This window comes from Callionymus lyra, chromosome 4 (assembly GCF_982586985.1).
Source record: "Callionymus lyra chromosome 4, fCalLyr1.hap1.1, whole genome shotgun sequence".
Classification (NCBI taxonomy): domain Eukaryota; kingdom Metazoa; phylum Chordata; class Actinopteri; order Syngnathiformes; family Callionymidae; genus Callionymus; species Callionymus lyra.
This window is the reverse complement of record NC_141821.1, coordinates 34,929,101-34,941,858: the sequence shown is the minus strand read 5'-3', so window position 1 is coordinate 34,941,858 and position 12,758 is coordinate 34,929,101. Positions and strand designations below refer to the sequence as shown.

Here is a 12,758-nt window from a genome sequence, read left to right as displayed (position 1 = left end):
CATCCCTCTCTCGCCACATCTGTTTGCAGACCAAAACCCATTCTAATGAAATTCATATCAAACAAGCTGGAAGTCTCATCCTCCTCTGCCTATTTCTGTCTGTTACTCACCTAGAGTCTTTTTATTTTCTCTCTCACCCTATTTACCCTGACGCCATCGTCCTCGTTGGAGCTCACTATCCATATGCTTCCCCCCCCCCTCGCTATACGCACAATCTCTTCTTCCTTTTCTTGCATTCTGCTCTTGTCTGATTGTGTTTATTCATCCTTTTGCATTTTCTCGCCAACCATCGCTCCCACTTTGAGTTATCCTCCCACATTTTCATTTCCTGCAGGTTCCACTTGGAAACATGTTGGCTATGTTTCCAGTAATTTGCTTAGACACTGTGCGTGTGCGTGTGTGTGTGTGCGTGTGTGTGTGTAGGTGTGTGTGGTATTTTAGTGGAATTAGTTTTACAGAATTGAGAAAAACACATTTTCTTTGCTCTTTACCAGATGCCCTGCAGCCATCTTTAAACACAAGTGTGTGTGTGTGTGTGTGTGTGTGTGTGTGTGTGTGTGTGTGCGCGCGCACACACGCACCATCTCACACACACACATACAGACACACAAACGCACACTAATGAAGTTATGAAATCAAGTCTCTTTTCTAACGCAGTGTTTGTGTTTTAAGGCTGCGTGTGGGAGGTGCAGAATTTATATGAAAGCATAAAATGTGAAGCAATATGAAGAAGCTGAATTTACATTATTACATTTCCTTGTTGTTTACTTCCTCTCCTCCTGACATCTCTATCTTGCCTCCCTGTGTGTTTGATGGCTTGAAATGAAAGCGTTCAGTTTTGGCTCAGCCAAAGTTATAATCTAAGATCCGTTTTTGGATTCAAGTTTTGAGTTATTTTGTATGTAATGAAGCGCGGGTTGTGGTTATCAAGAAGGTTCACTTCCAGCTCAGTGCAACCTGCAGCTGGTCTGTGTGCACGTTTTTATGTTCTTTCTGTGTTTGCTTGCTTTAATCTGGGAACTCTGGTTTCCTCCCACAGTCCAAAAGCATACAGAGGTTGATTGGATCCCCTAAATATGTTGTAGGTATGAGTGTGTGTCTCTGTCCCTCCAGCTGGTGACCCGTTCAGGGTGTCTCTCGCCCGAGGTAGCTGGGACAGGCTTCAGCTCTGTGCCTTAGTCCCACTAAGATAATTAATGCTAGAAAATGTATGAATTATTGTGCCAAGAATCAACAACAGCAGATCAGTTGGTGTTTTTTAGTTTTCAATAGTCATTACTGGTGTCACCTCCATAAATATATCTTCTATCCCAACTATCCTGAAATTCTGACTCTTCCATCTGATTTCCTGTTGAAAATAAACCTTCTCACGTCATATATGAGAATTGATCTATAAGCTTATTTTAGAGCTTCATGAAAAACCTTTGGATGAACTACAGTAGGTATTTGCTGACATCTTGGAAAGGATTCAGTCTACGCTCTGTATTCGATTCTTACCAAAGCTGTAATTAGAAATTTTTTTTTTTGCCCTTTTCCATAGTCATCCTCATCACAAAAGGTGAGCCTTGTATTGCACTTTAGACGGACGGAGAGCTTTGAGTGTCTATTCTTGCTACCATGTTAAATTCTGTTTCTCTATTATCTCAATTATGTCCCTGATGTCTTTTGTCACATTCATTTTGGTATTTAGTGAGTTTGTGTGGAAGAATTTGAATCTGGCATTTAGATGTATATTGTGATGGATGTACAGGACTAGCTTGAGTTACAGTCATTCTTTTGGAGAAGAGTTTGAAATACTGCCTCCGATCAATTACTTTTCTTTTGTTTACAACCTTATACGTGTTGTGCTCTTGTTGACTTGCTTTGTGTGTTGATTCTTAATTAACCTATTGTACTGCAGAGATGAGTTTTAATGCAGTGATAATGTCCGTCTTTGTTGTTTGTCCATCAGAGGCCTTTTAGTTTCTCTTAAATTTTGACGGCTGCACATTAATGCAGATTATGATCTGTCTGTTAGAATCACAGCAACATCTTTTAACGATGAAATATAAAGAGTTCATCAAATTCTATTTGTCCCTGACAGTTTTATAACTTTTCCATTTATCGGTAATGAGACTTGGTTATCAACGTCACATTGATCAAAAGTTGAGATCGCTTATTTGCTCAATTCATAACTCATACATTTTATAATTACCTTAAGCATTTAGGCTTTTTAAAATCTTTTCTCCTTATATAATGTTTCAATGTTATAGTCAAAATTATGTTGGCAGACATTTATACTGACCTGATAATGGTGCGAGACTTGGAAAATGATGATATGGGCCTTGAGGCAGTAGTGTAGTGGACTGACCGTGAAGAATGTTTGAGCGGCACGTAAAGCCCACACCGTGGTATTCTACTATGCGGTCGCAAAGTGGATTTAAAATATATTCGTATGCATTAAAAAAAAACAAAAAAAAACAACAGACAAATACAGAAGTGGATTTGTTCAATTTTGTCATTGGTTTTATTGAAGGGTTTACTGTTGATTAAGAAATACAATACCTACCATGCAACCATGATGTATGACCCAGTTCTTAGTGGTTTCAATTCCATGCTGCAAAGTCACATGCAAATCTTATAAAAAGTTTTCACAGTTTCTGTCATAACACAATTCAAAAGTTACAAAGGACCCGCAGCTCCTTTGAACTTGACATGATTTCTCCCACTTTTTTTTTAGAAGGGAAACCATTTTAGTTTAGAATCAACATGCTTTTGAGCTTATTGGAGCCAAGGTTTAATTATTTTTCATTGACTAACTGTGCAAAAATGAGCTGTGTAAACTCTATGCAAAAGCACCTGCAATTCACTTTAACACTTCTGTTCTGGCCTGAATCCCTTCTGTCTGCTTCCATCCCCTTCTTCCTGTTTCTTCACTCCTACTGTTGCCTTTCAGTCCATCGTTTTATCCCCTTCAAATGTAATCTTTTTTTCATTGCCATTTTCCCTACTCAACACCCAGCTTTTCATCCCCTTCCATCCTCCCACTCCCACAGCTTTCCTCTCCTTTATCTTTAACTCTTCTATCGGGGCTACTGAGCTTCCCTCCTGTCTCTTTATCCAGTTTGTCACCCAGCATCTCCAGTCAATCAGCACATTTCTCTGTATTCTGCATCTATGCGCTTTTCATGGATGTGACGAGCTGGCGTCCACCCCCTCTTAACCCTCACCGCCTCCTCCCACCCCTCACCCCAGTTTACTTCTGGGCATGCAGCCACACCAGCTCCCCTGCTAACAAGCTGGTAGAGAAAGCGTTGAAAATGATACACAATTAGTCCTCCGTCTCATGCACATGCGACAGATTGTGCTGCTCACATTCCCCCAGGTTCCGCGGTGTGCTTGCTAATGCACTTTTCATGTTTCATTGAAGGTCTGTGGGACTGGCTAGTTTTCCCGTCATAAGTGCTTTCTCTAATTTTCCCCATGAATCTCCATAACGCATTATGAGCACATTCACATGATATTATGAATAATTCAAAAGTTTCGATGAGATTTTTGTCACCGTGACATGGCCACAACCTCCTTTCCTGATCTGATTTGATTATTGCCAGTTCAGAGCATTAGTGTTAGCTTCCTACAGTCTCTGCCGTAAATGCCACCTAACATATTCATTTCTCTCTAACCACTGGAATTTAAGTATGCTTTGAATGAGAATTTTACAGTATTTTGTACGGCTTCCAGCAGTTATTTCTACTTGATTTTCTTTCTTGTTTATCTATTAATTCCTTGAAGGTTGTTTTTGGAGGACACAATGAAAACTTGAAGGTCAACCACTGATGGGGGTAACAAATCTAGTGGCAGACGTGCAATTTCCAGATTCAAGACATTGAATAAAAAAAACAAAATACTAGTGCTATTTTAAACGGTACTCGTAATTTCATGAACCCATTAACAAGTGTAGGCATAATATCTCCCGCTTAAAAAAAAACAACTAAATAACATGTTGAAATTGCTCACGTTCATTTAACAGTTAGGCATGTATATCTGTGTACATGTAAGGATATTTTATTTCATTTTATCTAATATTATTACGGCCCCCCTTGGTTTGTAAAATAATGTTAATAGTTTACGTTTAAATTTTTGCTTTCTTTCTCAATTTCTTGAAAATTGTTGCTCTTAAATCCTGTTGGAGACTATGAAACAATGTTAATACAGTTATATTATAGGTTTATCTTTCTTGTTTTAATATTTTATTGTAATAAGAAGAAGATAATATCGTTGGTGTATTTATACTAGTCTGGTACACTGGTATTGAGAGTTGGGGGGTACAAAATGTTTTTTTTCTTTTTTCTTCCTGTTTGTCACTTACATTGGTTTACAATACATCAGGGACCTATATACAATCAGACACTTTTTTCTGTCTTGCTTGTACAATTGCTCAATTTTAAACTTTTTTATTCTAAATTAAAAAGGAGCAGAGAAAAGTGAAGACTAGTGTCAAACTTATTAGCTGCAGAAGAACAGATCTTACTGAATTTCTGGTGAGCTGTCAATCATGCACATTTCCAACAGTCTGCTCTCCTCCTCAGTGACGGACATCTTGGGGTGGACCAAAAAAAAAATGATACTGCCGAGTTGAATTATATCTGTTTCTGACCATTTCCCACCTGTCCTTGGCTCCACTTAGTTGATGACTTTTCCAGCCCTCCACAAGCAGGTGATGCTCAGGAAGCTTCTCTCTTCGAAATAAAGTGACAGATGACATGTTACTGGGAACCGTAAACACTCATTATTATGCATATGTATTTATATACTGTATATATATGTATATGTGTAAGGCATATGAAAGTGAATTATACAATCTTTGATTCTAGAGGGAAACTGAGTTAAAGGAATAAAAACATTTCTTTATCTCTTCTGTTCTCACTATATGGTATGGCAGTCCAAAAGTAATCAAACTGTCATTTTTTAAAACTAACTTGGATGATAAAAGCCTATAAGTCAAAGGAAAGTTTTCCACTCTTTTTTAAATTAGATTTGGATTGTGCTTTAAATTCAGCAGGTTGTACACAGCAGCACACCTGTTTTGGTGAAGTATACAGCAGATTTCTCATTTTAAAATAATGTCGATTTCTGGTCAAGATGTTTAATCAATTTAACTTTCAGACCATCAGCACCCAAGGTTACAGTTGTCCTGGTCAATAAAACTAGTCTAATATTGTTAACTGTCTAAGTTGTGTGCTTTACTTTCTAGACATATTTTCAGAACTAGTTGGATGAAGTTAATCATTCTAGAAAGGTGTCCAGAACTGTACACGACTTTGACTCATCATCAGGAGGAAGTCCCAGCAGGACAGTTTCTGGGAAAGTGCTTATTAGAGCTGCAGCTCCATCACATGACTCTACTAGCATTTGGAAATAAGTCAATAATGAAGACCGCTGAAAATGTCATGTTGAATTTGATCCTTTGAAATGTCAAGGATCGACCTCAAACACTGATGGGCACCTTATTAATGTTTATGCATGTTAACATTTAGAAGATATATTCTTCTACTTGAAGTTATTTTAAATGTGGATTTCAAGGATTGGTCGAGTCATTTTCACTCACGGCGTGCAGAAGTGCATTGTGTCTCTGCCTTTTCTTCTGTACTCGTGTGTGTGTGTGTTGGTGTGTGTCACAGGTCAGTCTATTATACACCCTCTCTGATTTCATTCCTCCATAACTCAAGGCTGACACGATAATTAATGTTAATTCAACTTTATTTAAATGAAAAGCCTTTGAACCTTTGACACCAGATAACCTGCTGTCACCCTTGTCTCCTCTTGTGCGCTGAAAAGTTAATTTATGACAATATTATAATTATCTCTCCTTATTGCAATGTCCTTGTGTTTTCCCTGCAGCTAATTTGTTCTTCAATCACAATCTTCATTTCCTCGTCCGAGGCAGGCACTTCCAAAGTGCAGCCCAGGGGCTTTCATGCCTCGTCTGTCGTATATATTCTTTAAGTACATTCAGGCACTTTAAAACATGACAAATTTATCTTTTCTTTTTTTTTTTTTTTTTACAATACAACATAAATGTCAATAAGTGACAAATGAGTAAAAAAGCCAAAAAAATGCAGAAATAATAATAAATATGTCCAACCCACCCTGTACTACTAACTCATTTATTTAATTATGTTATTTGTAAATAACAAGAAGAGATTGTCTCCGCTCTGAACAAATACCATGTCTTTTTTCTCCTCCTTCTCATGTTTAACATGATTCAACGTTAAACTATTTATGAATCAGATTTATCGACTCTTATATTAGCAGTGTTTCTGATTGATCAAAGGATAAATAAATGTTGGTTTATTTATTTATTTCACAAGACGCCATTTAGCTTTATAATCAATAATGCATTCAATAATGCTGGGATCTATGTGGTGCATTTCAATAGCGTAAGATAAATAGGATACTAAACGGGGAGAGCGCATAAGGGTAATTACTTCAATTTCCAGGTTAGCACACAGAAAACACATAGACTTTCTAGTAATTGCAATTTGTGAATACATTTTTTTTATTTAAGTGTTCAATTCAGTACACATTGTTGGTTCGATTGGTTCACCGTTTGTCTGCATTAACTTGATTTATTTTGTGTGATATTTATTTTATAAAGGAAAACTAACAGTGTTATTCAGTTTTATTTTAACTTGGTTATCAGTAAAAAAAAATGTTTGTGTTTAAGTTGCTAGGGAAAAATGAAAAAAGTTGCCAAAATCTGTATGGGACTGTTGATACTCTCAAAAATCAGTACAGCCCACCATCTATGAACACAAAATTAAGTTTTGAATTGTTTGTCACCAGCTGCTGTGAAAAGAGAATCTCTTGAGGTTGATCTACATTTTAATGAGTTTTAAAGTCTTTGTATTGTTGTTGTTGAGTGGGAAATGGCAGTGTGACAAAGATAAAGTCTCTGTTGGGAAAATATTATTTTTAATAGCAGAGATAATTGCTGTTTGGAGCAAACCCACCCTCAGCATCACTGTTCCTGCTCTTCTTAAGTGACTCCACTAAAGTTTGAGCTGATGTTTTCATGCCAGCAACTTCCTTCAAATCCAACCCTTTTCCTGGCGATGTTTGCTGCTGCCTCCAGAATCTCAATGCCTTGTGATGAAGCAGCAAAGACATCAGCCTGACTGTGTTGAACAAGAGCGCTGATAGTTTTCTGAACCGACTGAGGAGCCTGACTGGTTTTATCATTGGCCACCGTGCCTTCCAGACTTGGGCATTAAAATTCATGGGGAAAGATGTCGACGCTTACTGTGCACAGATGCACACCTTGCAGTCACACCACCTGAATATTCAGAGCCGACAGACCCCGGCAAGCGGGGAGCCAGCTAATGGTGAACTATAACTATTCCGCCGCTTTCTTTCCTTTATTAATGCAGGAGGGAGGGTCTGCTGAACACATGGAAACAGGAGGGTGATGGCAAGAAATACAACTAAAAATAACTGCAGCATGTGTTCATCAACCCGAACAGCTTTACAATCAATACTGTGTATATTTCCACTCTAGCTCTTGCCTGTCAGATCCTCTTTTACAACCATATGATTTAGAACACGTTTGGATTTATTTACCATATTTTTTTTTTATTCAAATTAATTCTACTTATTAATAACAGTAGTTTTGTAAATTACAACATATAGTAATGATTATAGGAATAAAACACGGCCAAGAGGGCTGTATCTCTGTGTTAAATAGTATTCTACAGATTTTTGTGAAACATTTGTATATATACATAAAAATATATATATTGGGGATATATATTGGCAAGAATCTGGCGATACGATACATATTTTATGATACTTTGCTCTGGTGAATTAACATTCCACATGACTCTTGATTAAGTAATTACTGCTTTCATTTAAAATAAAATAAAAAATGTCCAAACTTTAAAAGCTACAGGAGTCGACTGTATCCTCTCGTCCTCAATCATTGCTGGGATCTAATTTTTCCTTCAGCTGCGGAAGACATAAAGACTTCTCTCATCTAGTGGCTGCAAGTTTATCTGCAACACAAAAACGCTGTGAATATTATATTAATATAATATACTAATATAATATATATGATATTGCATTTTATTGTCAATCGTAAACATATAATTATTTTAAACTTATTTTAAACCATTAAATAACTATTGTTAAAAATAAATATTATTTGAATATCGATACAGTATCTTAAAAATAAGCAATCTTGATATATCGCCATATCAATTTTATAACACCCCTGTTTTTTGTATGGCAAATATAACCTGCAGAGGGATCAATAAAGTTGTATCTATATATTTAAGGTTAAATAATTAAAATGGGGACATACAGGTTATGAATTAATAAAATGTAATTTATTTTTAAAGTGTAATCGGTTTTGTGATATCCTGTATTGAATATTGCTCATCAGTACAAAAGTTAAATCTTATAATCAATACAAAATCTAAGTGAATTGATTCCTGATGATGATGATGTCAGTTCTTCATCAAGTCTGGGCAGAAGCCCTGTGAATCATTGTTTCCCTCGTAGACTGGGATTGTAGCTCATTAGGTTTAAACCCATTGAAGTCCAGATGACGTCCAGATTGTGAACATGCTGTCAGTCTTTCTGTTCTTCACCTTCACAGCGTGAGGTGCTACAGGATGATTTGAGACGAGTCTCTCTCTCCCGCTCTCTCTCTCGTCAGTCTGCTGGCGTAGAGCTTTAAAGCAACAAAACTCACATTTATTCTAATTACAGACTCAAAATCTACATAATGAATCTGATTTGCAGTGCAACTGTGATTTAAGAAGAAATTGTATGCATAGAGACTGTTGTGTCTTTTAATCTGCAACTTTATTTTAGACACAATTATTCACGGTTGCGAAAGTTATATTTCCACCATTAATTATTCCCCTACAGATCGGATCATCTGCAGAAATACTAAAACTTCTCTTCTGTCCCAGACCACATTAAAACCTCTTCCAATTCTTTAAAGTAAATTTAGTTTGTTTTCTCTTGGGGGTGTATCTGTTCTTTCTTGTTCTTAAGGTAAATAAGTTTGTTCATTGATGATGATGGGATGCTATTTTGTCTTCCTTCAGCGTGGACCTGGTGCATGCTCAACTACACGTGTGTGAAGGCCGCAGCCTACCAGATCTGGGCCTGAAACAAGACAAGATCCGAGTTAATGGATGCGCTATTCAGTGTCGTGTGACCACCGAGGATCCAGCTCGAGGCTTCCAGCCCGACACTGGGAGGATTGAGGTAGGATTGGCTTTATTTTTACCTGTTAATGCATGTTCTTTCTTTTTCAAGGTTGGAAATTATTTCATTGTCTAGTTTTAAGAATCACAACGAGTCCTGTCATTTTGATTTCCAACTATTATAAACTAGAAAAGCATAGACCTCCACCAAGCAGCTCAGTTCTACACATGAAATTGTTTACAGGAAGTAAAAAAAAAAGAAAAGGCTACAGTATGTGGGGCATAACAACTCGAACTCAAAAGCCCAAAACAGGATCCAGGGCTGCAGTATCAACTTCTGAAATCAAACACATCACCCCTAGCTAATGTTACAGAATCTGACAACTTTGTCTCCTTGAGTCAGTTTCTCAGACAAACAAGCTCTTGTAAGCGTGGGTTGGCAAAGTGAGCAGGTCAATGCTAGACTCTACACTGTTCATTTCAAAATAGGCACTTTTGAAACAGGAAAACTCACAAAGAGGTGACCCGGCAACACTGAAACAATTATGTTGAAGTTGTAAGTACACCAAACACAAATTAATACTACCATTATTCGTTTTAATTTATTTTATTTTTTTCACCGCTCCACAAGTCCAGAATCCTAGTTTGGCATTCTTTTTTGGCAGTCTAGGGTTTGCCCTAGACTCGTACCATAAGTGGTCGTAGTACGGTATGTTTTTATTTTTGCCACCTGAACGAATTCAAATCCAGAGGACTACCACGAAAAGCAGGGCCACCATTTTCATTTTAGTGCTCTGACTCAATGGGCGGGCCTTATTACAAAGAAAGAAGCTCATTGGTTCAACTTGTCTGGGGTGGGGCCAATCAGCTGGACTTTCACAAACAATGCTTCTGTGATGGGAAAGTATGGAAAGTAACTAAATTAACTAAAAAAAAAAAACTATATGAAAAAAAGAAAAAAAAACGTGATTGACTGATGACTGCCGGGGTTAGGCTTCAAACATGAGCTAAAGCCTATTATTGACGCACCCCAATTCCAAGATAATTTTAAGCTGCGTCTACTTCTGTCTTCCTCACACATTTTCATCCACCCTGGGCTCTTTTCTGCCTTCATTTGACTGCTCGCTATTAGCATTTATTGGCATTAACGTGTCACAGAGCTCTTCCCAAATAATTAAATGGAAATGAACGCCTGTTAGGATCAATAAAAGCAGGCAGGAGGGAATTAAAACACCATCTAATGAGAACAAAATGGCTGTTTGTACAAGTAAAAACAAATCAAACCTAGTGTGGAAGATAAAATGCTTTGCTGGCGGGAGGAAATAAAACACAAATATGTGTAATTCCTTAAGATTTTATTGAAAGTCAGATGGAGAAGATGGTGTTTAGATTACTGATTGTTTCCCCACCTTCCTCGTCTGCTGACGAAGATGTGCGTCTCCTTGAAAGTGACCTCAGTCGATTTGCACCAGTGGATTTCCAATTAAACATCTAATCTGTCTGTTGGTTCAGAGCGAACGGGCAGAATGAAGTTTTACTGTGCACACATTCATTTCTTTCGTCTCGAGTCCCTTTTTCTTTTTTTGTCCTGTGGTACATTGTTTTTTATGACAGACTCTATGAAGTCCAAGGGTTTTACTTCTTTCCTGTAATGTATATAATCTGCGTTGTCTTTGAAACGACAGCTGCTGGAACTGTGTAACTTGTACTGCCTACCTGTTGCAACTATAAAGCTGGCTGACTTGCATGAATGAATGAATTTGTGTGAAATTAATTTTTAATTTTTTTTAAAGATCAAAGTCCAGGTGAGGTAGTGTATTGGTGCGCCTCCCAGAGAGTCTTTGTTTTGTGGGTTCCCCAGACTGATAATGGGTCAAAGTCGGTAGGGTGGATTTCTCATGGACTCGGAATACCTCATGCTTGTTCCTATAACTCTGAGGTCAACAATTGAAGTTCACTTGGCAAAATGTTTTCTTGTAGTTGAAAGAACATAGAGTTGCGAAATGGCTGATCCAATGGAATATTTTAGCACGCCGACTCTATGGGGCGGATCTAATGCCAAAGGAACAGTAATAATGAACACATTTCACTGATGATTACACGGCATATAAAACAATACATGTTGACAAATTGACCATTTTAATGATATGAACTAATTATGAATATATGAATTTATTATTAAAAATGATAAAATGTACAATTATTTGAACGTACAAAAGAAAAATACTAATAGAAATTAAGCCAAGTAAAAAGAAAACAAACACTGTAGTTCAGAAAAGGGTAAGACAAAGTTAAAATATATTTTTTACATTTCCTACCCTTTTTTAAATTAGTTTTGCAAATAACCACATATTTCCACACATGTATCCTATAAACATGTTATAAAAACACTAATAGCAAAACATGGCATATAGTTAGTTATAGTGATATTCATATGAATACATGATATATACAGATGCATACTACTATAATGTCATTATCACTGTACTTTTGTACAATTCAGTTACATAAATACTATCAACACTTTTTTTTAAAATGTTTTATTTATCTCTCTTTATTCTCAATTATCACACTTCCTCTTCCATATGCTTGTTTGGAAATATTCTTTTGTACATTTCTAAAAATATATATATATACAGTTGTACTTTTGAAAATGTCTTTCCTTACACTGTTCCACAAAGTAACTCTTACAGCTTAGTAAGTAACTAAGTAATTTACAATTGTAAAGCGCCTTTCACAGACCAGGGTCACAAAGCGTTTAAACAACAGAACAATACACCGTTAAAAATACCTACAAATCTAAAAATTTACTAAACTCTAAAAGACAACACAGTGACAAACACAGCAGCCCCAAGATAATAAGGAAAAAGCCAGCACAAATAAAAAGGTCTTGAGATGTTCTTGAAGGAGTCAGTAGATCCTTCAAACGTAGTGGGAGAGGAAGATCGTTCCAAAGCTTAAGAGCAACAGCCTGGAAGGATCTCTCTCCTCTGGTCCTGGACCGTGTGCGAGGAACCATCAGTAGATTCTGATCTACAGACCTCAAGAGCCCGAGCTGGGGTGTAAGGCTGGATCAGATCAGTGATGTAAGGAGGAGCTTGACCATAAATAGCTCCGAAAGTAAGAACCAGAATTTTAAAATTGATCCTGGAAGAAACTGGAGCCAGTAAAGAGTTTTAAGGATCGGGCTAATGTGAGTTCTCCTTCTAGAGCAGTACAGAATTCCTGCTACAGAGTTTTGTATTAACTGCCAACGAGACGGCTCCTTCTTATTTAGACACAAATTAAACTGTTACAGTTACTGTAACTGTTACTGTTACAACAAGAAGACACAAACGCATGGATTATAAGCTCCAGATCGTGTTGTGACAACATTTCCTAAGTTTAGAGATTTTTCTCAGTTGAAGGAAACAGTTTCTGGTCAGTTTTCTGCAGTGTTGAACTAGATGCATGTCTTTAATAAATACAACACCCAGGTTTCTCAGGCTCAGTTTGACAGACTGACCTAAGTCACCCAAGTACTGACTCAACCCTGGAACCTTATCAGGCGCAATAATCAGAGTT

At 37.1% G+C, this 12,758-nt stretch overlaps 1 protein-coding gene across 1 annotated transcript in view; it reads left to right on the top strand.

Annotated features, from left to right (window-relative positions):
• Nucleotides 1–12,758, top strand: part of LOC148082722 (pyruvate carboxylase, mitochondrial-like) — a 180,748-nt gene that overhangs the window by 52,993 nt on the left and 114,997 nt on the right. The window contains exon 11 of the mRNA XM_087789984.1: nt 9,093–9,255. Within this exon, the coding sequence (XP_087646110.1) occupies nt 9,093–9,255 (163 nt within the window). The remainder of the gene's footprint in view (nt 1–9,092; nt 9,256–12,758) is intronic.